Source organism: Lacerta agilis, chromosome 8 (assembly GCF_009819535.1).
Source record: "Lacerta agilis isolate rLacAgi1 chromosome 8, rLacAgi1.pri, whole genome shotgun sequence".
NCBI lineage: Eukaryota > Metazoa > Chordata > Lepidosauria > Squamata > Lacertidae > Lacerta > Lacerta agilis.
Genome location: NC_046319.1, coordinates 21,100,046 through 21,126,173, shown reverse-complemented (window position 1 = coordinate 21,126,173; position 26,128 = coordinate 21,100,046). Strand labels below are relative to the sequence as shown.

The 26,128-nt window shown below is 42.6% G+C and overlaps 2 protein-coding genes across 3 annotated transcripts; both read right to left on the bottom strand.

Annotated features, from left to right (window-relative positions):
• Nucleotides 1–1,188: 1,188 nt before the first annotated feature.
• LOC117050704 (arylacetamide deacetylase-like 4) lies at nt 1,189–10,035 on the bottom strand. The gene is made up of 4 exons (XM_033156479.1): nt 9,820–10,035; nt 8,290–8,506; nt 6,023–6,086; nt 1,189–2,078 (listed from the first exon to the last, which is right to left on the bottom strand). The coding sequence occupies exons 1-4, from the start codon at nt 9,994–9,996 to the stop codon at nt 1,304–1,306; spliced, it is 1,233 nt and encodes a 410-aa protein (XP_033012370.1). The 5' UTR covers nt 9,997–10,035; the 3' UTR covers nt 1,189–1,303.
• Nucleotides 10,036–11,992: 1,957 nt separating this feature from the next.
• Nucleotides 11,993–21,688, bottom strand: LOC117050702 (arylacetamide deacetylase-like 3). 2 transcript variants are annotated; one of them, XM_033156477.1, is made up of 4 exons: nt 21,442–21,688; nt 19,137–19,353; nt 16,999–17,062; nt 11,993–12,927 (listed from the first exon to the last, which is right to left on the bottom strand). In XM_033156477.1, exons 1-4 carry the CDS (start codon nt 21,616–21,618, stop codon nt 12,153–12,155), a joined length of 1,233 nt encoding a protein of 410 aa, XP_033012368.1. In that variant the 5' UTR covers nt 21,619–21,688; the 3' UTR covers nt 11,993–12,152. The 2 variants fall into 2 exon arrangements, with proteins under 2 accessions (XP_033012368.1, XP_033012367.1); XM_033156476.1 differs by lacking the exon at nt 21,442–21,688 and adding an exon at nt 17,497–17,501 and having other exon boundaries at nt 16,999–17,057; nt 19,137–19,345.
• Nucleotides 21,689–26,128: the final 4,440 nt, after the last annotated feature.

Below are 26,128 nucleotides of genomic sequence, written 5' to 3'. Positions count from 1 at the left end.
GGGTGTGCAGGAACTGGGACCGAGCAACGGGAGCTCCCCCTGTCATGGGGATTCGAACCGCCAACCTTCTGATCAGCAAGCCCTAGGCTCTGTGGTTTAACCCACAGCACCACCCGCGTCCCAGGATAAAAAGCTTATAGAGTCATAAATCTGCAGTGCTGGAAGGGACCCATTGAGTCACTAGGTCAACCACCTGAAATGCAGGAATCACACCTATAAATCCCTAACAGGTCGCCATTCAACTTTTGCTGAAAAGCTCCAATGAAGGAAAACCCACCACCTTCTAAGCTAATCTATTCCACAGAAGATCAGCTCATACCCTCAGAAAGTTTTTTCCTCATGTTTAGTCAGAATCTTCTTGCTGTTCATTTGAATCCGTTGATTCGAGTCCGACTCTCGGAAGTAGCAGAAAAAAGCTTGCTCCATCTCCCATGTGACAGCCCTTTATATTTTTGAAGATGGCTACTATATCACCTCTCCATCCTCTTCTCCAAGCTAAAAATATCCAACTGCATCAACCATTCCTCATAAGGTTTCGTTTCTAGACCCTTGATCATCTTGGTCTTCCTCCTCTGTACACATTCCAGCTTATCAATATACTACTTAATTTGTGGCACCCAGAACTGGACACAGTCCTACTGGTAAAATGTGGTGAAATTGTTACTTCTCTTGATCTGGACACTATACTTCTGTTGATACAGCCTAGAAGAGCATTAGCAGTGCAGATATCCAGCCAACCAATGTGTACTAAAATGAAAATGGAAGGGGAAATGTCCATAAAATGCAAATATTAGTGAAAACAATATAGAAATGTGTTATATTAGATCAAATTGGTTGTAATAATGTGTATATTAGTCAAAACTGCATAAGAAGTTAAAGTGTTTATTAGGAAAATTTCACACAAAAATGCTGGTGAATTTTCATGAAGAATTTCCTGCTGCCCCCAAGAACCACATACAGTGGTACCTCGGGTTACATACGCTTCAGGTTACATACTCCACTAACACAGAAATAACACTTCAGGTTAAGAACTTTGCTTCAGGATAAGAACAGAAATCGTGCTCTGGCGGCACAGCAGCAGCGGGAGGTCCCATTAGCTAAAGTGGTGCTTCAGGTTAAGAACTGTTTCAGGTTAAGAATGGACCTCCGGAACGAATTAAGTACGTAACCAGAAGTACCACTGTATTACTACAGAATTGTGGAGAACTGAATTGATAACTGGAAAGGTGACAAAATGTCAGAAGCTAAAGTTGGCAGATTCTCCCCTCCTTATGAATGACCCACAAATTCAAGAGGTTTCCTCTCATAAGTTTTTGACAAAGTCTACAATCCTGTCCATTAATTCAACAGCAGCAGGGAATGTGAACAGGCCTGCGTCAAAGAGGTTTAGCACCCCATGAAACCCCTTCTCAACATGGAACCAGCTGACTTCCACCCCATGGTCCTCCAGACGTTTCTTGTACAGCAGTGCGTCATCTCGTAATACATCGTACTCGGAGCTCACAATTAGGGTTTCAGGAAGCTTCTCAATGACAGAGTCCTCAGCAAAAAGGCAAGAAAAATCGTCTTCTAACGTCTCTGACAACTGCCTATAGACTTCAGGTTCATAAGGAGCGAGTGGGACTTGTTTGTAGCCTCTCACCTTAAATCTCTCAGGAATGTTGTCTGGACTCACCCACTTCCCATATTTCAGTCTCATTGAATCTGGCACATGAGAGCCCTTCAGGATCTGGCCTGCCAAAGAAGGGTCCTTTCCAATATACTTCAGGCCAAAGTAAACAACAGTTTCCCGGAACAAGAAGGGCATTGAGCCGTTCTGCTGATAGGAAGGCAGGTTGAGGTCCATAGCCTGGGAAGTCCCATAGATCAGCACTTGAGCCCGTAGCTTTGGAAGGTCTGATCTCTCCACCAGTTTCTGGGCAACAACAGTAGCATAATTGCCCCCAGCGCTGTCCCCACCAACGATGATCTTGGAAGGATCCACCCCATGGGAAGCTGCATTTTGAATGAAGTATATGGTAGCAGCAAGGCAGTCCTTGTACTGAGCGGGAGGAGGATGCTCAGGAGACAGGCGGTAGCTGATGAATAAAACAGAAGCAAAGAGGTAAGCACCCAGAATCTTTTCCAAACACATTCATGATCACATAAGAACACCAGAAGAGCCTGCTAGATCAGGCTCATGGCCATCTAGTACAGCATCCTGTTCTCACCAGGTCCAAGCAGCTTCCTATGAGGCACCTGCAAGCAGGGCCCAAGCACAAGGGCATTCTTCCCTCCTGTGGCTTCCAGAAACTGGTCTTCAGCAGCATTCCTGCGATTATCCATGAATAGCCCTCTAAATTCTTCCTCAGGCATGACTGTATATGTGGGATGTGCAACCCAACTGGGATGTACACCCAGTGCTATTTTTCTAGAAAAAGAAGTCCAGAAATCTCCAGGAACACCTCCCTCATTCTCTTAGAATGGCAATAGTGCCCACCTGAGAGGTGCCAGAGCCCACCTGAGTGCTGCTGGAACTGAGTTCCTGTGAGTTCCCCCTAAAAAGCCCTGCTTACACCCCATCTGCAGATGTGTAACCTTTGAACTCATGCAGAAGAGGGATTACCTCAGGTCAGGGACACATTCCAGGCAGGTAAGATCAAAGGACGAGGGCACAAGACAGGGTCCGTGATGTGGAAATTAGACACTAATTAGACACCCATTTGCAGGGTATGTGGAAGGCAGCCCTGAGTGCTTTGACCCTTTTATTAATTCTTTTTTTACTTCTTTAAAAACTACACATGACACACACTTTTAACTTTTAAATAACAAATACCTTTTGCTTCCAGACCCTCCAAATGCCCCTATTTTCCAGGGACATCCCTGATTTAGAGAAGCTGTCCTGGTTTCCAGCTGGGTCATGAGTTAATGGCGGTCGCTGCCCACTGCCCTCACATATTTATGAGGCAAAAAAACCTAGCAATGTTCCCCAGTGGGGTCTGGGGAGCTCACTGCATCCTGCTGTGCCACTTTAGCCCATGTCTGCTAACTTGAAAGGCAGAACAGGTGCGACCTGGGAGTGTGTCCCTGCCATGGATGAGTCTCCGTCTCCGGCAGGATTTGTGGTTGGTTCTGCCTCAATTTGGAATATTGCTGTTTAATCAAGACGCACTCCTGGACTGACATATAATAATGGGCTGCAGTCAATCAGCTGCCGAAAGAATGGGACTTTGCTCTTTGAAAGTATCAGAGTGTTTTTTCTGAAGCTTGAAAACCCTCACAGCAGCCAAGAAAGGAAGGTGGAGGACAAGGTGCTTTGTGCTTTCATATGGTTTCTAAATTATCTTCTTTTTCTCATTCTCCCCTGTAAAATGAAAGAGACGTGTGTAGCCGTGGCTCTGTTATTCTGTCTGTCACCGTGGAAAAGAGGGGGGAGGCTTTTGATTTATGCTTAACAGGAATTTAATATGGTTTTTTATGCCCTCCCCCCTCAACCAAGGTTGAATGGACTTTATTTAAAATTGTATCTGGATTGGACCAGGAGTGTGAGGGAGCGGTGTGGAGAAGGGAGAATGTGTGGCTGCTGAATAGAACTGATAAGAGACTGAACTTGAGAAAATACTTTGTCTTTAACTGTTTGTCAAGGAAGAACTCCAGAGAAGAATGTTAATGGCAGAGATTGTTTATGTACTCTGGGAGTTATTTAGGCTGCAGCCAGTATGCTAGTTGGTGAACAGTGAAAAGAATGGAATGTGACCTCGTACCACCCAGATAAGCTGGCAGAGAACAGAACAAAGGAAGATAGTAATTAATTCTCCCATCACACCAGGTCTGAAACAACAATGTACATGAAAGACTACACGCATGAAATGGATTATATATTTATAAGATGTAACAGAGGTGCTGTTTGTAAGGAGGAAAAACCGGTCAGCTGCAAGAATGGACTAATGTCTAGCAAAGGATGACAACTGAACATTAAACAAGAGAAGCTGCAGATACAGGGAGGAATGATCAACACATGTTTGCAACAGGAGTGGGAAACCTGATTTTAAGAAATTAAATTTAAGGAATTTGGTCTGATTTGTAATAAATTAATTTTAAAATAAATTTTGAAAAATTGAGAAGCTGTCACTGTTTCTGATTTGATCTTGTAATGTGCTGTTTCCCCTTGGGAGAACCATACTTTCATTGGATAAATGTTGGAGAGTATGGAGTTCAGCATTGAGCGGCAAGACAACCCGAGCAGGTCCTGGATCAGGGATCAGCAAACCTTTTCAGCAGGGGGCTAGTCCACTGTCCCTCAGACCTTGTGGGGGGGTGGACTATATTTTTTTTGGGGGGGGTGAATGAATTCCTATGCCCCACAAATAACCCAGAGGTGCATTTTAAATAAAAGGACACATTCTACTCATGTAAAAGCACGCTGATTCCTGGACCATCCGCGGGCCAGATTTAGAAGGCGATTGGGCCGGATGCAGCCCCCGGGACTTAGTTTGCCTACCCATGCCTTAGGTGCACAAAGCTCTGGTTTGCAATCACAGAATGGAATGTTGACTGCTTCCGGCTTCCAATTCCGGTCTCCCTCAATGGAGGCAGCTCCCACGACAACGGAGGATCGTTGGTGAAGAAGAAAACAAGGGTGATTGAGGGTAATTATCCTTGCAAATTCCCCCCAGGGACATGGGGGAACAGGCTTCACTCGCAGTTTGTCTCAGTACCTGGCTCTCGCTCCAGCATGGAATGTGGGAGGCAGGGAGGCGCTGAGTGCAAAAGCAATTCCAGCTGCCAATAACCCTCCTATGCCGCCATTAAGGAGCAGAGGCTCTTCTGTTAGTTAGAGTTTAATTTGGACTAATGTACAGATGCATGCTAGAAGAGATGAGATAATACACTGCAGAATTGAAGCAGCTGCAAGTTCGTTAAGGTTTGAACTTAAAATAAGACTTCATTCAGTGTAAAAGACAGTGGGGAGAGGGGAGCCTACGGCTTCTTTATATAAAGTTTTATTCTCTACATTTATGATTTGGCAACTCTCCTTTGAAACGCTAGTTCAGATTATGGATGTACAGATGAAGATGGTGAAAACTGGATTGCAGATATGGAATATAACAACAAATGGAACTGTGTGTGTAAAACGAAACAAAAAAGGAAAAAAGGGAGGGAAGCTCTATTTTGCAAAAGGGTTGTGATGGAAACATAGAGATGACTCTTCCCTATTCTTTATTATCCGCAGACTGAACTGAATAATGCTAAAAGGACTTGGAATTTAATTAAATTGGAAGTGTAATCGCTTATCTTCCGCTGAACAGAGGGATGAGAGGAATCCGTGAGCTTGCCAACAAGTTGATAAGGTTCATTACTGAGTTATTTGAAGTTCAACCGCATACTCTCCTTCCAAGGATGAGAGAAAAATGGTGAAAACGGGATATTTATTGGGACCGTGTGGTGATTGCAGCTGCTGCTAAAGTTGCAAAACAATGAGGCACTGGATGGAGCAATGGAGGACTGGCAAAAGATAGACATAATATTTTGCAACAACAGGAAGAACCATTACAGACAGAATAATTGCAACACACAGGAAGAACAAGTAGAGTGAATGCTTCACCGGTAGTTTATAAATAATTTAATGTGTCAATACAAATGGAAGATGTTAAAATTGGAGTTGCTGTATACAGGATTGTTATTTTGGCTGTGGCATAATTGAAATTTATAAGATTTTTGGAATGCAGAAATAAAGTAATCATCAAAACATAAATTCTAGCAAACAGGAGGGTACCTAAATTGTATAATTTGACATCTGAATGATTGGTATTATTAACTGTATTATAATTTGGCATTGTTATAATATGGCTATTATTGGATTATTGTAATTGAAAACTACTAAAAATTAATATCGGACTGTTGACAGCTTTCACGGGGAGCCTCTTTCTCCTGCAAAGAATATGGCAAGGGGTGCCATCAAAAATACAGGAACATGCTGGGTGCAAAGCACACACACACACACATTTTCCCTATGAAAAGACAGGTGGTTGCATTTACTTACCCAACAGACACAAGCACTGAATCAGTCTCCTTGGCAATTTTGCAGCAGACATTTTGGTAGCACTCTAGCAAGATGAGAAGGAAAATTTAAATAAGGAGGTAATTATCTGCTGCCTCCAGTCTTGCCTTTAAAAGCACATTTTTGAACAGCTGTCTTCCGATATGTAATGTATTTGTACATGCAATTTTGACTGACCTAAACCTTTTTATGCACATGTGCACATCACGCAGCTCAAGTACTGCATTGTAAGAATCAGTCTCCTTGGCGATTTTGCTGCAAACATCTTGGTAGGACACTAAATATGGAGCTCTTTCACAAACCTGGGCTGTTTGTATCTAACTCTTCAGAGCAGGCCCACCGACATGCATTGACATAAATCACAGCACAACCTGAACCATGTCTTCCCAGAAGACCTCCTAAATTGTAGTTGGGAGGGTGACATCTTGGATACTGATGTCCAGAGACGACAACTCCCATCAGTCGCAGATAGGGATGGGTGAATGTGTCAAGCTCAGTGTCTCTCAAATTTCTCATTTCTCTAATATACACATAAGAACCAAATCATATCCTGAAGGATCAGACCAATGGTCCATCTAGTCCAGCATTCCCACAGTGGCTAAGTAAATGCTTCTGGAAGCCTGAAAGAAGGAACTGAGCACAAGAGCACTCTGCCTACCCAAGGTTTCCAGCCACTGGTATGCAGAAGCATTACTACCTCCAGTCTTGCCTTTTAAAGCCCATTCTGGAACACCAATATTCCCTTACATAATGTTTTTGTACATGCAATTTTCTCTGACAGAAGCCTTTTTGTGCAACCATTTTCCTGTATGTGAATTGTGAACATCACATGATTGTAAGCATCAGAGACTGGCTTTGGGTTCACAAATTGATTTGCAAAAGGTAAATTAAATTGGTTCACCTATAAAAGCAAACTCAATCCAATTACACACAGATAAATCCTAGCCTTAAGAGATATGAGGCACCCATCCAATGGTTTGCAAGCTTTCATTTAATTAACATGTTATCATTGATTTGCATCGATGCAAACTTAGGTCCATTTTCAGAAAAAACAAACTTGTTATCAGAACCTCTCCAGTCAGCATGGTCAACGGTCAGGATCATGGCTCTTGCATTTCAGGAAGCCAGATCTGCGAGGGGCACAGTTGTCTCCCACCACCACTAAAATATCAATGTATCTATTAATGGCAATCTCTCCTGAGTCCCCACTTGATTCTAGCCTTCCTTTCTTCTGAATTTGCTACTTTATAGGTAAAAAGGTAAAGGACCCCTGGACGGTTAAGTCCACTCAAAGGCAACTATGGGGATACGGCGCTCACTTCGCTTTCAGGCCGAGGGAGCCAGTGTTTGTCTACAAACAGCTTTCTGAGTCATGTGGCCAGCATGACTAAAACTGCTTCTGGTGCAATGGGACTACTAGGTTGCTACTTTATAAGCTGTTGCAACGCAATGTCACTCCGTGTGATCTGTACCCAAGAGTGTCATTATTAAATGCTAACTAGTGACATTGCATTTGGTCTTGCAAATGAAACCTGGTGCAAGTGCAGCTTGTTGATTTGTTGACCTATTTAGCACATGTAGGTGTTGTGGTTGTGGGGTGTGGTGAGGTGAGGGATTGGGTCAGGTGTAAACGAGGGGGTGCCTTGGGTGGGAAGGTGGCTGGGTTGGTAAACAGAGCAATCAGGGACAGCAACTATTATATGCCGTATATAAGCCACACTTTCTTTCCACATTCCAACTGTGAAAAGTTAAAGTGCGGCTTAAATTCAGGACCTTACAAAAACCCTTACTAGAGTTGTGAGATTTGGAAGCTATGATAACAAGAGCTTCCATCTGTTTGTTTCTTCCTGTTGACCTAAGACAACATATATGCATATAAATAAACATATAGTAATCCAAAGCACACGTGTGCCCCTAGTCTCTTCAGGAACTACCACCAACATTCTTGAATCTCAGCCCTGTAAACCTCTCTTACAATGATATCTTAAACACTTCTACCCAGAAAGGAGATTCCAACTAAACATTAGGAACACCTTTCTGATGGTAAGAGTTGTTCAACGGGGAACGGACTCCCTTGGAAGGTGGCAGGGCTTCTTCAGCTGTGATCCCTTCATTGCAGCGTGTTGACCTAGATGACCACTTGGGATCCCTCCCAACTCTTCTATTCCACAATTCTACATGGGTTTACTTGAGTTCAGTGGGGCTTGCCTCTAGATAAGTGTTCATAGGCTCAAACCTTAATCTCTTACCAATGCTCCCAAGCATCCCAGCACCTCCATGAAAGAACACAAATCCTTTCCTTGGAGCAGCAGATGGTGCTTTGGGCTGATAAACCCTCACAGGCACCCCGTCAAAATGCAGATCTTTGGCAGAGAGGCTGGGATCCAATCTTGACTTGAAGAAATTCATGACGAAGCGGATAAAGGCAATCTCTTTACAGACACCCAGCAATTCAAGACCCTTCGCCTGTTTGGCAAAGGAAAAGTCTCATGAAAATAGTGCCCACATTTGCATCCTATTCACCAGAGGTAGTATCTAACTAAATCCTATTTGGAAATGAAAGAGCGCATGTTAGCCATGTTCATTAATTTCAATCGGTCTGCTTAGAATGGAACTACCATTAGGGGCAGCCCTGGGTCACAATGAGGGATCCAGTGGTTTGACTTGATGTTGAAACCCAAAAGCTTTCCTAAATCATGGTTTGTTTGGCAACCCCAACCCAAACACCAGCCAAGTTACAGAGGCAAAAGAAGCTGGGGGGGAAGCTAAGCTTTGAAGAAACAATCCACAATCTCCTTGCTTTCCTATGAGACCATATGTGCTTTCCTGAAGAAACCATGATGTAAACAAACCATATTATAAGTGTGAATAATATATTTGTCTCTAAGTGTGTCCCTCTACAGGTTGAAAATAAAGCCCTTGTTAAATTTGATAATATCATCATCGCATCAGCATCATCTAGGAAACTCCTGGATGTTCCTCATTTCATGCTCTATTAAGCAGTATATGAATTACTGAAATATATAAGTTACAGGTGGGTAGCCGTGTTGGTCTGCCATAGTCGAAACAAAATAGGAAATTCTTTCCAGTAGCACCTTAGAGACCAACTGAGTTTGTTCTTGGTATGAGCTTTCGTGTGCATGCACACTTCTTCAGATACACTATTATTATTAAATAAATAAATTTGTATACCAGCCTTCATACAGAGATCAAAGGGTGGTCCACAGAATAAAAATACAAGATAAAAACACAAAATACATAATAAAAATAAGCGTAGAGCAAACCAATGACACCTTTAAAAGATATAGAAGTGGTATATATAAAAGATATAGAAACCAAAAACATCCCTCCCTCAAACACATTTAAAAGGACTTAGAAATGTTTTTGCCTGGCACCTAAAGATGTGTAAAGATTGCTAATAAGAATAACTAGATTTCTTAATCACCTTTCACATAAGAACACAAGAACCTGTTGCATCATATAATGGCTCATCCAGTCCCCAGCTTACCACAGCAAACACAATAATGAAACTACAGTGAAAGACTCGAAGCTTCAATGGACTATCAAATCCAGATGGCAAGTTTTGAAATGTTAAAATGACTGTAAAACTAATGAAATGTATATAACTGAAAATCATAAAGAAAAAATTTAAGTTGCTTCTTCTTGTTGTTGTCGTCATCATCATCATCATCATCATCATTTCTTAATCACCTTTTTCACATAAGAATGTAAGAATAACCTGCTGCATCACATAATGGCTCAACAAGTCCCCAACTTACCAAAGTGACCACCATAATGGCATAACAGTGAATGACCCGAAGCTTTAATGGACTGTCAAATCCAGATGGAATTTTAGTCCTGGAAAGATCATAATAAATTGCAAAGGAGAGAAGCAACAGGAAAAGAATCCCTATAACTCCAATCACCCCAAGCAGGAGGCCCAGAAGAAGCTCCATTTCACTGTTCCAAAGAGTTAAAGGGAAACATTGAGTCTACACTGGCAGAATTTCTACTGTGTGGCTCCACCAGAGGCATCTACTCTACTTAACAGTCTGTAGGCTGGTTGATTAAGTAATTACCAATTAGCACACATACTTCCATGCAGATATTTCATCCATCGGAACACCAACAGCAATTTCATAGGTCTTAGCAATGGCACAATATGTGATGTTCTATTTAGAAATGTCAAGATCGGCCACTGATCAATCCAGTTCCATAGTGTCTGTCCCAGAGCTCTTAGGCTTTACATACCCGGGGTGTTCGTTGCCTGAAGTTCACTACATCCCCAGCCAGCTTAAGCCTGTAGTCAGAAATGGTGGGTGTCGTTGTCCGAAGCAGAAGGGGACTTCTGTGCACTGCCATGCCCAAGATTTCCAAGGCTTCAGAGATGAGTCCCATTCCTATCCAGAGCTCCAAGGGGTGGAACTTAAGCCCTTGCATATTCAAAGCATGGGCTCTTCTGAGGTACGGTCCTCATAGCTAAAAGCAAGTCCATGTTGAGATGAAGTTTTCATTAAAATGTTTTCATTAAAGATTTTATTGGGTTACAAAAGCATATACATCATCTTCTTTTTCTGATCATAATGTCCTTTTTACAGATCAGTTATATTGAATGTGAATCTTGTATACAGTATATGGGAAGGTGTGGCGGACTCCCTTGTCCTGAATGGGGCAACTGTGCCTCTGAAGGACCAGGTGTGCAGCCTGGGAGTCATTTTGGACTCACAGCTGTCCATGGAGGCACAAGTCATTTCTGTGTCCAGGCCGGCTGTCTACCAGTTCCATCTGATTCGCAGGCTGAGACCCTTCCTGCCCATAGACTGTCTTGAAAGAGTAGTGCCTGCTCTGGTTATCTCCCGCTTGGACTACTGCAATGCGCTATACGTGGGGCTACCTTTGAAGGTGACCTGGAAACTACAACTAATCCAGAATTCAGCAGCTAGACTGGTGACTGGGAGTGGCTGCCGGGACCACATAACACCGGTCCTGAAAGACTTACATTGGCTCCCAGTACGTTTCTGGGCACAATTCAAAGTTTTGGAGCTGACCTTTAAAGCCCTAAACAGCATCGGCCCAGTATACCTGAAGGAGCATCTCCACCCCCTCATTCTGCTCGGACACTGAGGTCCAGCACCCAGGCCTCCTGGCTGTTCCCTCACTGCGAGAAGCGAAGTTACAGGGAACCAGGCAGAGGGCCTTCTCGGTAGTGGCACCTGCCCTCCCATCAGATGTCAAAGAAATAAACAACTATCAGACTTTCAGAAGACATCTGAAGACAGCCCTGTTTAGGGAAGCTTTTAATATTTGTTGAATAATTGTATTTTAATAGTCTGCTGGAAGCCACCCAGAGTGGCTGGGGAAACCCAGCCAGACGGGCAGGATATAAATAATAAACATTATTATTATTATTATTATTATTATTATTATTATTATTATTATGCAAATCTATCTCTTCTGTCCTCTTATTTGGGGGGGGGGCATAAGAAGAGCCATCTGGATCATGCCAATGGCCCATCCAGTCCAGCATCCAATTCTCACACTGTTCAACTAGATGCCTGTGGGAAACATGCAAGCAGCACCTGAGCACAAGAGCACTTTTTCCTCCTGCCGCTTCCAGCAACTGCTATAAAGAAGCACTGCTGCCTCCCACTGTAGAAGCAGAGTATAGCCTTCATGGTTACCAGCTATTGGTGACATGTAACTGCCTAGTCTAGAAGTCCAGGAACATAAAAGGCAGCAACCAGATTACTGGCTGTAGTTCTGTTTAGATATTGTATAGCTCCTCCTGTTTTCAAACATCTGCATGAGTTGCCAGTACATTTCTGTACATTTCTGTTCAATATAGAAATCCATTATATTAGAGTAAATTGGTTGTAATCATGTATATATTAATCAAAACTGCATAAGAAGTAAAAGTGTTTATTAGGAAAATTTCACACTAAAGTACTGGTCAATTTTCATGAGGAATTCCCTACTGCCCCCAAGAACCACAAATTACTACAGAATTGTGGAGAACTGAATATAAGATTGGAAAAATGAGAAACTATCAGAAGCTGAAGTTGGCAGATTCTCCCCTCCTTATGAATGACTCACAAATTCAAGAGATTTCCTCTCATAAATTTTTCACAAATTCTACAATCCTGTCCATTAATTCAACTCCAGCGGGGAATGTGAACAGGCCTTTATCAAAGAGATTTAGCACCCCATGAAACCCCTTCTCCACGTGGAACCAGCTGACTTCCACCCCATGGTCCTCCAGACGTTTCTTGTACAGCAGTGCGTCATCTCGTAATACATCGTACTCGCAGCTCACAATTAGGGTTTCAGGAAGCTTCTCGATGACAGAGTCCTCAGCAAAAAGGCAAGAAAAATCGGCTGCTAATATCTCTGACAACTGCCTGTAGACTTCAGGTTCATAAGGAGCGAGTGGGACTTGTTTGTAGCCTCTCGCCTTAAATCTCTCAGGAATGTTGTCTGGACTCACCCACTTCCCATATTTCAGTCTCATTGAATCTGGCACGTGAGAGCCCTTCAGGAGCTGGCCTGCCAAAGAAGGGTCCTTTCCAATATACCTCAGGCCAAAGTAAGCAACAGTTTCCTGGAACAAGATGGGCACTGAGCCATTCTGCTGATAGGAAGGCAGGTTGAGGTCCATAGCCTGGGTAGCCCCATAGATCAGCACTTGAGCCCGTAGCTTTGGAAGGTCTGATCTCTCCACCAGTTTCTGGGCAACAACAGTAGCATAACTGCTCCCAGCACTGTCCCCACCAACGATGATCTTGAAAGGATCCACCCCATGGGAAGCTGCATTTTGAATGAAGTGTATGGTAGCAGCAAGGCAGTCCATGTACTGAGCAGGAGGAAGATAGTCAGGAGACAGGCGGTAGCTGATGAACAAAACAGAAGCAAAGAGATAAGCTTCCAGAATCTGTTCCAAACATATTCATGATCACATAAAAATGCAAGAAGGCCTGCTGGACCTCACATGGGCTAAGGAGGCTCCTACAGCAGGGCCGAAGCAAAAGGGGACTCTTCCTGTGACTTCAAGCAACTGGTCTTCAGCAGCATTCCTGCGAGTATCCATGGACAGCCCTCCAAATTCTTGTTCATGCATTATATGTGGGATGTGCAACCCAACTGGGATGTACACCCAGTGCTATTTTTCTAGAAAAAGAGGTCCAGAACACCTCCCTCATTCTCTAAGAATGGCAAAGATGCCCACCTGAGAAGTGCCAGAACCCACCTGAGTGGTGCTGGAACTGAGGTCCTGTGAGTTCCCCCTGGAAAAAAAGACCTGTGCAGATAGTGTACCTTCAAACACATGCAGAATCCTCTTTAAGAGGCATTACCTCAGGTCAGGGACACATTTCAGGCAGGTAAGATCAAAGGACGAGGGCACAAGACAGGGTCCGTGATATGGAAATTAGACACTAATTATACACCCATTTGCAGAGTATGCGGAATGCAGCCCTGAGTGGTTTCACCCTTTTATTAATTCTCTTTTTCCTCCTATAAAAACTACTCAAGACACATTCTTTTAAAGTTTAAATAACAACTTTTACTTATAGACCCTCTAAGTGTCCCTATTTTCCAGGGGCATCCCTGTTTTAGACAAGCTGATTTGATTCCGTAATGTACCGCTTTTCCTTTGGATGTCCCTACTTTCATAGGAGAAATGTTGAAGGGTATGGAGTTACCCAACCCCTGAGCCATCTGAAGGCAGTCCCGTATTAGAAAGGTTTTTTTTATAAAAGAGTTTAATGTTTTACAGTGGTGCCCCGCTAGACGAAAATAATTCGTTCTGCGAAAATTTTCGTCTAGCGGGTTTTTCGTCTAGCGAAGCGGTAATGACAGCCGCGCTTTCACTAGACGGGAAAAAAAGACGCCCACTTGATCATAGTTTCTTTCACCATCTCATCTTTAACCTCCCATTCCAATAATATATTATACATATTTGATATTAGTTTATTTCTGCTCTGTAACAGGTGTATTTCTAATAAAGAAGGTTCGTTTAGAAACCCTTTTTGTGTCCTGTCTTGGTTAAATTTACTATTTATTTGATGGTATTGGATCCAACCCGTTAAGAAATGTTTAATATCATTATACTCCTTTATTTTTAATTTTCCGTCTTTTTGTTGTATCAGATCATTATATTTGCCCCAGTTTGCATAGGAGTTTATTTTTTTAACTGTAATTATTTCGATTGGAGAGGCCCATTTACCGGTAGGTCTTTTAGGTTCCAATAATCTTTGGTGTTTTTCCCAAATTTTCAATACAGACTTTTTGATAATATGGTTGTTGAACCCTTTATGTGCTTTTAATTTATTTTCCACCAGGTAGGCGTGCCAGCCAAATTTGTTTTCAAACCCCTCAAGATCCAGCAATTCATGATTTTCTAGTAATAACCATTCTTTTAGCCATAAAAAACCTGCCGCATCATGATAAAGTTTTAAATCGGGTAATGCCAAACCACCTCTGTCCTTAGTGTCGATCAATAATTTATATTTAATTCTTGCAGGCTTATAATTCCACACGAATTTTATGACATCCTTCTTCCATTGCTTAAAGATGGTTGTAGATGTTCCCAGTATTGTTATCATTTGGAAGAGGAACAACATTTTTGGAAGAATATTCATCTGGGCAAGACAATTGATTTGGAAAAATGGGAAAGACTCTGGAAAGAAGCATGGAAGTTTACAGCAGCGGAGGGTATTAAGGAAAACATGATTAAGATGTTCTACAGGTGGTATATGACTCCAAGTAAAATACACAAGATGTACAAAACAAAAAGTAATTATTGCTGGAAGTGTCAAAAGGAAGAGGGGACCTTCTTACATATGTGGTGGCATTGCGGGGTGATTCAAAATTTTTGGAGCCAGGTCTTAGAAGAAATAAAAAAAATGATGAAATATAACATAAAGAAAAAGCCAGAATTATTTTTGCTGGGAATTTTGGATGGGAAAATAAATAAACAAGATGAGAAACTTTTTCATTACGCCACGGCAGCGGCAAGAATGTTGATTGCCCAATATTGGAAAAAGAAAGAAGTACCGGCAATTAAGGATTGGCAAGAAAAATTATTTAATTATATAGACCTGGCTAAATTAACTGATAAAATCAGAGGAAGTAGTGACCAAAAATTCCAACAAGATTGGGGAAAATTTGGAGACTACCTGAAAAAGCAATGCCCCACTGTGAAATGCTGGCTCCATTTCTAAGCACTCTGTATTGGGAGCTAAAGTTAGCAAGGAAAATACAAGAAAATAAAATAGAAGGATTGCACAAGAGTACCAAAGTAGTAAACTAGAAGAGATAAACTGACAACCTGGGACGAAGACAAGTGGAAGCCATAAGGGAAGGGGAAGTAACAGATAGTAGAAATAGACAAGTATGGACAGAAGAAAGGAAGAAAGAAGTATTACTAAAGGTTAATAGAATTGATTTATATGAAATATGGAATTGGATGTTATGTTTTGCTTTGTATTATTTATAACTGAATTATTGGGAATATAGGAAGGCATTAATTGAATGCATTTTGTGGTTTTTTTAGGAAGAATTTAACATGTAATCTTTTAACATTGTTATTCTTTGGTTATTGTTTGTTCTTTTATTCAATGTTCTTTTTTCTTTTGTATAGATGTAATAAAGTAAATAATAATACCGGTAATAAAAAAGACGAAAAATTTTCGTCTTGCGAGGCAGCCCCATAGACTTTTTCGTCTAGCGGGGCAGCCTCCCGCTAGACGAATGCCTTCGTCTAGCGAGTTTTTCGTCTAGCGAGGCATTCGTCTAGCGGGGCACCACTGTATTATATTTTGTATCTGTTGGAAGCTGCCCAGAGTGGCTGGGGCAACCCAGTAAGATTTGTGGAGTATAAATAATAAAATTATCATTATGGAATGGGGTATCCCTGTTTTCATCAGCAAAATGTTGGAGGGTATGTACTTTGAACCCTGGTTCTGAAGGGTCCACCCCCTGCTTTACACAGGTGTGTGCATCCAGCCCTTCCAGTGCTGATGGATCACCAAAAGCTGATTGACACAGTAAAAGGTCATAAAATACCACAAAAAAATAAAGACACAAGAGAGCACAGATAAAACAATGCTCAGGTGACAGGCGGTAGCTGGAAAATAAACAAGGCGTTGTGCCTAGCTCGTAGTCTCCCCACAGAAGTGAGTGTGTTCATGTCTTAGGTGCATGAAGCCCTGATTTGCAATCATGGAACCAGTGGCGAAGCTGCATGCTCCGCTACTGGGAGGGGACAGCAGGCGGGGGCGTGGTATGCACCCTAGGGTGTGGCACGCCACCCATGAGGGCATGGCACCCAGTGCGTGGGGGTTACACAGTGCGTGTCCGGGGGGGGGCGCCACCAGTGCTGTCAAGTATCCCGTTTTCCCCGGGAATCTCCCTTATTTCAAGCAGTTTCCCGCTGCTATCCCTTATTTTTTATATCCCTTTAATTTCCCGTTTTTTTCTAAGGAAGCAGCTCCTCCCCCTCCCCCTGCTGGCCAGGGACTGGGAAGACCTCGCCTCCTTGTAGCCTCAAAGCAAGCGGGAGCCATTTCCCGCGCTTACAGGCGTCGTAGCCCACAGGCAGCGTTTCCAAAATACAGTAAGCCTACTGCGCGCGTTCACACCAGTGCCGCCCACTTTTGCTTCTGGCTATGCCCACCACTGCCATGTGACTGTCCCCGGGATAGGTGAGGCTGCTGATCCCTTATTTTCAAATCCGAAACTTGACAGCTATGGGCGCCACGATGGCACCCTTCCGAAATAGTGGTGCCGGGTGCGGTCCACTCCTCCACCAGTGCATGGAACAAAATGTTGACAGCTTTCGCGGGGAGCCTCTTTCTCCTGCAAGGAATATGGCAAGGGATGCCACCATCAAATACAACAACATGCTGGGTGTCAAGCACACACACACACCTATGAAAAGACAGGTGGATGCATTTACTTACCCAACAGACACAAGCACTGAATCAGTCTCCTTTGCGATTTTGCTGCAGACATCTTGGTAAAGCGCTAGAAAGTTGGAAGGGAAATTCTAAATATGCAGGCAATTATCTTGAAGATGACCGTAACAAACTGAAGCTCTTTCACAAACCTGGGTTGTTTGTATCTAACACTTCAGAGCAGACCCACCGACATGCATTGACATAAATCACAGCACAACCTGAACCATGTCTTCCCAGAAGACCTCCTAAATTGTAGTTGGGAGGGTGACATCTTGGATACTGATGTTCTACATGTCCAGAGACTACAACTCCCATCAGTCGCAGATAGGGTTGGGTGAATGTGTCATTCTCAGCGTCTCTCAAATTTCTCATTTCTCTAATATACACATAAGAACCAAATCATATCCTGCAGGATCAGACCAATGGTCCATCTAGTCCAGCATTCTCACAGTGGCTAAGTAAATGCTTCTGGAAGCCTGAAAGAAGGAACTGAGCACAAGAGCACTCTGCCTGCCCAAGGTTTCCAGCCACTGGTATGCAGAAGCATTACTACCTCCAGTCATGCCTTTTAAAGCCCATTCTGGAACACCAATCTTCCCTTACATAATGTTTTTGTACATGCAGTTTTCGCTGACAGAAGCCTTTTTGTGCAACCATTTTCCTGTATGTGAATTGTGAACATCACATGATTGTAAGCATCAGAGACTGGCTTTGGGTCCACAAATTGATTTGCAAAAGGTAAATTAAATAGGTTCACCTATAAAAGCAAACTCAATCCAATTACACACAGATGAATCCTAGCCTTAAGAGATATGAGGCACCCATCCAATGGTTTGCAAGCTTTCATTTAATTAACATGTTATCATTGATATGCATCGATGCAAACAGGTCCATTTTCAGAAAAAACAAACTTGTTATCAGAACCTCTCCAGTCAGCATGATCAACGGTCAGGATCATGGCTCTTGCATTTCAGGAAGCCAGATCTGCGAGGGGCACAGTTGTCTCCCACCACCACTAAAATATCAATGTATCTAATAATGGCAATCTCTCCTGAGTCCCCACTTGATTCTAGCCTTCCTTTCTTCTGAAGCTGGTACTTTATAGGTACCTTGGTAAAGAACCCCTGGACGATTAACTCCAGTCAAAGGCAACTATGGGGATACGGCGCTCACTTCTCTTTCAGGCCGAGGGAGCCAGCGTTTGTCCACAGACAGCTTTCCAAGTCACATGACCAACATGACTACAACCGCTTCTGGTGCAATGGGACTACTAGGTTGCTACTTTATAAGCTGTTGCAATGCAATATCACTGTGATCTGTACCCAAGTGTCATTATTAATTGCTAACTTTTGACATTGCATTTGGTCTTGCAAATGAAACCTGGTGTAAGTGCCGTTTGTTGATTTGTGTTTGTGAAAGTTGACCTATTTAGCACATGTAGGTGTGGTGGCTGTGGGGTGGGATGAGGCGGGGGTTAGGGTCAGCTGTAAATCGGAGGGTGACCAGGGGTGGGAGGGTGGCTGGGTTGGTAAACATAGCGATCAGGGCAGCAATCTCGAGTTATAATATACATGTTTGTGAACCTCTCTGAGGTTTTATAGAATCAAGCGGTATATGTATTTTATAAAATTAATCAGCAGTGGGCAGCTCTGTCCCTCCCCCAGAGGCTGCTTGCAGCTCCCCTGATCCCCGAACATTGACCAGTGGAGGTGTGAGACCCGAGAAGCCATGATAACAAGAATCTCTGTTTGTTTTTTCTTCCTAATATGCTTATCCAAAATACATGTATGCCCCTTGTCTCTTCAGGAACTACCACCAACACTCTGCCCTGTATACCATTCTACATGGGTTTATTGAGTTCAATAAACCCATGTAGGTTGATGACAAGAGTTGTTCAACAGGGAACAGACTCCCTTGGAAGGTGGAGGGTTCTCTTTGCCTGGAGGTTTCAAAATCGAGGTTGGATGGCCATCTGTCAGGGCTACTTCAGCTGTGATCCCTTCATTGCAGAGCGTTGACCTAGATGACCACTTGGGATCCCTCCCAACTCTCCTATTCCACAATTCTACATGGGCTTACTTGAGTTCAATGGGGCTTGCCTCTAGATAACTGTTCATAGGCTCACAGCCTTAATCTCTTACCGATGCTCCCAAGCATCCCAGCACCTCCATGAAAGAACACAAATCCTTTCCTTGGGGCAGCAGATGGTGCTTTGGGCTGATAAACCCTCACAGGAACCCCGTCGAAATGCAGATCTTTGGCAGAGAGGCTGGGATCCACTCTTGGATTCCAGATATCCATGAGGAAGCGGAGAAAGGCAACCTGTCTGCAGACACCCAGCAGTTCAAGGCACTTCCCCTGTTGGGCAAAGAAGAAGTCTCATGAAAATAGTGCCCACATGTACATCCTATTCACCAGGGGTGGTATCCAACTAAGTCCTATTTAAAGTAGACCCATGGAAATGAATGAGCGCATGTTAGCCATGTCCATTAATTTCAATTGGTCTGATTAGAATGGAACTACCATTAGAGGCAGCCCTGGGTCACAATGAGCGATCCAGTGGTTTGGCTTGATGTTGAAACCCAAAAGCTTTCCTAAATCATGGTTTGTTTGGCCACCTCAACCCAAACACCAGGCAAGGTACAGAGGCAAAAGAAGCTGGGAAACAAGCTAAGCTTTGGAGAAACAATCCAAAATCTGCTTGCTTGCCCATGATACCATATGTGCTTTCCTGAAGATACCATGATGTAAACAAACCACGGCTTATTGCGAATAATATTTTTTTTTCTATGTGTGTCCCACTATAGGTTGAAAAGAAACCCCTTGTTGATTTTGATTATATCCTCAACGCATCATCATCAAGTAAACACAATGAATTTTACTGACTTCATTATATATGTTGGATTAAGCAGTATATGAATTACTTAAATATATAAACTGTTATTATAATTAATTAAAAACACTGCCCTTCATGGAAGGATCAAAGAGTGGTTCACAGCCTAAAAAAAAACAAGAAAAAAACACAAAATACACAATAAAACAAGCACAAAGCAAATCAATAACACCATTAAAAGATATAGAAATATTATATATAAAATATATAGAACTAATAACACCCCACCCTCAAACACATTTGAAAGGACTTAGAAATGTTTTTGCCTGGCATCTAAAGATGTGTAAAGATCACAAATAAGATAATTTATTACGGTCGGAGACCAGCTTATAAAACACACTTGGGGGTACAAAACCGGAAGGAAAACATTTAAAACATTGTACAACAGTAATGTTAAAATTTATAAATGCAACAAGCATATAGACACTTAAAAACGTTAGGATAAGCTACCACAAGGAAGTTACCTAGAATCGCCCTTGGGACCGAGTTTGGGGATTTTCTTAACAAACTAGTTTGAATCAGGGGATGGTCTGCAGCGACAGATCTGTGCACAGAATCTGGTGACCATCCAGGTCGTCTTCTGATCTTTGCCTAACAGGAAAATGTTGTATTTTTGCTTTTCCAGGAGGTCAACGAGCCTCACCAGCAAGGGGTCAATGGTCTCATTATGTGCCTCTTCATAGAAGGGACATCTAAAATATAAGTGCTCTGGACTTCTTATTTCCCCCAACGAACAGAAGAAGAAGAAGAAGAAGAAGAAGAAGAAGAAGAAGAAGAAGAAGAAGAAGAAGAAGAAGAAGAATTTGGATTTGATATCCCGCTTTATCACTGCCCTAAGGAGTCTCAAAGTGACTAACAATCTCATTTTTCCCTTCCTCCCCCACAACAAACACTCTGTGAGGTGAGTGAGGCTGAGAGACTTCAGAGAAGTGTGACTAGCCCAAGGTCACCCAGCAGCTGCATGTGGAGGAGTGGGGACGTGAACCCAGTTCACCAGATTACAAGTCCACCACTCTTAACCACTACACCACACTGGTCATATGGGAGTTTTTTGTAGGACCCATCCAGGACCGGCGAGGGCAGAGCCGAGCTTCTGGTGAGTGTAAAAGCCCTTCTTGCATTTTTGGATATGAGAAAGAAGAGATATGCTGCTGGTGCGGCTATATATTTCTCGATTTCTACAATTTTATAGTTGGGGCACCTTGAGCAGTCCTGTTGCCTCTTGGTGTCTATGATTCTTTGCCTAACCGTAGCTTTTGCTTGACCCAATATATAAGAATAATTACATTTCTTAATCACCTTTCACATTAGAATGTAAGAAGATGCATCACATACGGTAATGGCCCATCCCGTCCCCAACTTACCACAGCAAATGAAATAATGAAACTACAGTGAAATGTATATAACTGAAAATCATAAAGAAAAAAATTAAGATGCTTCTTCTTGTTATCATCATCATCATCATCATCATCATTTCTTAATCATCTTTTTCACATAAGAATGTAAGAATAACCTGCTGCATCACATAATGGCTCAACAAGTCCCCAACTTACCACAATGACCGCCATAATGAGAAGGCAGTGAATGACCCGAAGCTTTAATGGACTGTCAAATCCAGATGGAATTTTACTCCTGGAAAGATCATAATAAATTGCGAAGGAGAGAAGCAACAGGAAAAGAATCCCTATAACTCCAATCACCCCAAGCAGGAGGCCCAGAAGAAGCTCCATTTCACTGTTCCAAAGAGTGCAAAGGAAACATTGAGTCTACACTGGCAGAATTTCTACTGTGTGGCTCCACCAGAGGCATCTACGCCACTTAATAGTCTGTAGGCTGGTTGATTAAGTATAGATAATTCCCAGTTAGCACACATACTCCCATGCAGATATTTCATCCATCGGAACACCAACAGCAATTTCATAGGTCTTAGCAATGGCACAATATGTGATGTTCTATTCAGAAATGTCAAGATCAGCCACTGATCAATCCAGTTCCATAATGTCTGTCCCAGAGCTCTTAGGCTTTACATACCCCGAGTGTTCATTGCCTGAAGTTCAGAACTTCCCCAGCCAGCATAAGCCTGTAGTCAGGAATGGTGGGAGTCATTGTCCGAGGCGGAAGAGGACTTTTGTGCACTGCCAGGCCAAGGTTTCCATGGCTTCAGACACGAGTCCCATTCCTATCCAGAGATCCCAAGGATGGAAATTAAGCCCTTGCATATTCAAAGCATGGGCTCTTCTTCCAAGGTACGGTCCTCATAGCTAAATGCATGTCCATGTTGAGATGAAGTTTTCATTAAAATGTTTTCATTAAAAAATTTATTGGGTTACAAAAACACATACATCGCCTCCGTTTTCTGATCATAATGTCCTTTTTACAGATCAGTTATATACAATGTGAGCCTTAATCTTGTATACAGTATGAGGTTGAGGGAGAAGAGAAGTGCAGGGGAAGAGGGGGGAATAAGAAATAGTAAACTTTCATTCTTCTACATAATGTATGTGCAATGTTTTTGTATCTGTGTCGTTTCAGCATTTGATATATTATTTTTCTTTTTTAATGTTTTTATTTGATTTTTCAAATATAGATTTACAACAGAACAAAATACATTTCATTTCTTTTATTAGTTTTCATTGGCACTGAGAGAGGTTGAGGGGCCTAGGGCATGGTAGGTTGCCTTCAGTTGACTACAGTAAGTTTTGTTTAAGTGTGTACAGGGGGAGGGTTGTTAGCCATATCAATTCATATGCTCTTGTTGGGCTGTGTATGTAATAAAAGGGAGCCACACCAGGGTGAAGGCATCCTCTTTTATTTGTCCCTGTGCTAGTTTCAGTTTGTGGATTAGCTTTTCTAGTAAGGCTGTTTTCCATACAGTTTGCTACCAGTGGTCCTTGTTCACTCCCGACAGGTCGCTTCTGGTGTCTAGCTAAGATGCTTCTGGAAGCTGAGTGTAGGTGGGTTATAAGTTCTTTGTAGTTTGAGTGTGCATTATAGTCTTGGGAAATGTTCAATAGGGCTAGTTCTGGGGTGATTTCTAATACCTGTTTAGTTATTTTGCATATTTCTTGTAGGGCTGATGTCCAAAAGGGTTTAAATTTGTGGCAATCCCACCACATGTGGATGTATGTGCCTGTAGAGGTGCAGCCTCCTGGGCCTATCAGCAGGGGCGTAGCAAGGGGGGCGGGCCGCCCCGGTTTCCATAATGGAGGGGGTGACAAATTATCAAGGAACAATTTATTTTTCAATTTTTTAAAAAAATGCCTGCTCCAAAGGTCTTATCTTACTATACTAGGGATTATATAGCTATATATGAAATTTCATGCATATCGGTTAATATCTTGACCCTCCTCCACCAAAATAGCTGTTCACTTGGCTGTTATGTCATGAAGGCTGAAATTTCAGTTCAGAGAACACTTACTGTTCCCAACCCTAACCCTGTGGAAAGCCATCTAATTAGACTTTAATTTGATTTTTTGATGTTTTTAGGAGGTAATTTAATTATTGTTTGATTTTATACCAATGTTATGTATCTGATGTTAGCCACCCTGAGCTTGACTTTGGCTGGGGAGGGTGGGAAATAAATAAAAGTTTTTTTTTTATTACTTGTTATTATTCCTTTGTAAGAAAATATGAAATAACATAAAACCATTTTTGCGGGGGGGGGAATCAATGGGGGGATTGACAAGAAATTTTCTGCACCGGGCACCACCTGACCTTCCCATGCCTCGGGCGGGGGGGTGACAAAAAATTTTTTGCCCCCGGGTACCAATTTACCTTGCTACGCCCCTGCCTATCAGTGCCAACTTACGGAGTGTTAAATATCATCTATAGATAAGTTTCAAGATGAGTTCCCTTCTTTTGGATGAGATGGATTTAAGGGGAGGTTTAGACCATCGTTTAGACCATTGGGCGGAGTTTGTTTCATAGCCTATGTCATGCTCCCATTGTTTTTTGATTGCGTAGAGGGGGTTGGTGGGGTTCTGGAGCAGTATTTTGTATCTTGTGGATACCATTCCCTTGCTATGTCCCTCTGCTCTCAGGAGAAGGTTTTTGAAGGTGATGAAAGGCCTAGCAGCTGCTTTTTTTTACTGTTGTGTTATTTAAGAAGGCATATCATTGATAGAGTGTTAACCAGAATACGCGGAATATATGTTGCCCTTTGGCTTGCGAAGTTTTTATTTGGAAGTTTTGGGCTACGTGGTGGAATAGTGGATGATGGAATAGCTCCAGTCATTTGAAAACTAGGAACTTAAATATAAAATAAACACCAGGGAGTACCTTTCAGGCAGTTAACAAGTATATTATGTAACATTACAAAGATCACACCTTTTTGCATATATTTTTTCTTTTAGTCTTCCTTCTGAAATTCTTCCTTTTTTCCCCAATGCAGGTTTTGTGTGCACACTCAGTAAGCATACCTGATTGAGATGCTCCCCTGCTGACCTTAGCCTGGTCTCCACTTTCCACAAGGTATCGAATAACCACTCTCAGGCACAAGTGGTACATATCTGAGCAAGAGAGATGAGCAGAGCCTTGTTTGTGGTACAGCATTTCAGTTTAAAATATTGTGATTATTTCTACTTTTAGTGAAATATTTTTACATATCAGCTACCCCCTCCCTGTTTGGTGTCATCTGCAAATTGAATGAGCGCCACCTCTATTCATTCATCTAAGTCATTTACAAAGCTGCTGAAGAACAACGGGGCCAGGACAGAATCCAGTGGCACCCAGCTTGTGACTTTTTTCCAGTATGATGAGAAACTCTTTGGGTTCTGCCAGTCAACCAGCTACAAATCTACCTAATAGTAACATTGTCTAGCTCACATATTACCACTTTCTCTTCAGGGATATCAAAAAGTAGCTCAAGAAGCAGTAACTTGTTCAATCTGACCTGAATCTTTCAACATTCATCTCCATTGGGTGTTCCCAAAGTTCTAGTATTATGGGAGGACAACTGTTCCCTATCCATTTTCTCTACACCACACATCAGTTTATACATACTGTATCTGTCATACCCCTTCTTGTTCTTTCTCTAAACGAAAACCTCTTAGACATTGTCAACTTCCCTTGTAGTGGAGTTCTTTCACCCACTTAGTCATTTTGGTTACCCACTTTTGATACTTCTCCACCTCCCAAATATCCTTTTCAGGATGAGGCAAGCTAGAAATTAACCTATGGCCATCTATCATCAGTATGCGGATGATACCCAGCTCTACCTATCTTTTAAATCGGAACCAGCGAAGGTGATGAAGGTCCTGTGTGAGTGTCTGGAGGTGGTTGGAGGATGAATGGCATATGAGATAGCATATGAGATAGAGTCCTCTTATTTTGTTACATTGAGTTGCTCAAGTTTCATTGGCAACTGTGTAATAAGTCTTTGTATGAAGATTGGTAAATAATTGCTTAACATAATTTATTGATTCAGTTCATTTGCCACCTGTCAACAATATTGCGCGTTGGGGTTAGCCTTCCAGCTACCGGGTGTCATTTAGATGAAATGATTTCATTGAAGGTAAATGCTTGTTGGTGAATGGATAGGAATGTGCCATACAGAGTTTTATGCCACAATAGTTTACAATGGTTGAAACTGGAATTTGGTGTTTCATGGTATTTAAACATCTCTATCAAGTTGCTGGGAGTTGTTTTCAGGAGAGATAGGGTGAGGTATCATCTACATGTGGGTGACACCTATCTCTATCGCTCTGTTCCATCTAAATTAGGAAAGGCACCTTGGATGGGCTAATGCAGGGGTCAGCAAACCGGTGTCTGCAGTGCCGATCGTGCGACGGGCCAGAGGCCAGGGGAGCACGCACCCATACGCGTGCACACATGCTATTTCTGGTGCACCTCCGGGTTGGAGGAGCACCGGAAATAGCTTGTGTGCATGTGCACGGGCCTCCTCCGACCCGGATGTGCACCAGAAATAATGCTTGCGCATGCACGCACACTATTTCTGGTGGTCCTCCGACCCAGAAGTGGGCAGCCGTGCCGCGCTGCGCCGGTAAGAGTGGGCAGCAGCGGCGGGTGGTGGGGGTTGCAGTGAGCAGGGTAAATGAGTCCCATGGGCCGTATCTGCCCCACAGACCATACATTGGAGACCTCTGAGCTAATGTATTATATATGGGCCAATAAACTAAAACAGATTCCTGAAAAGAGATAAAAGGGACCCATGGAGTCATCTAGGTCAACCACCTACAACGCACATATCACACCCAGAAATCCCTAACAGGTGGCCATTGA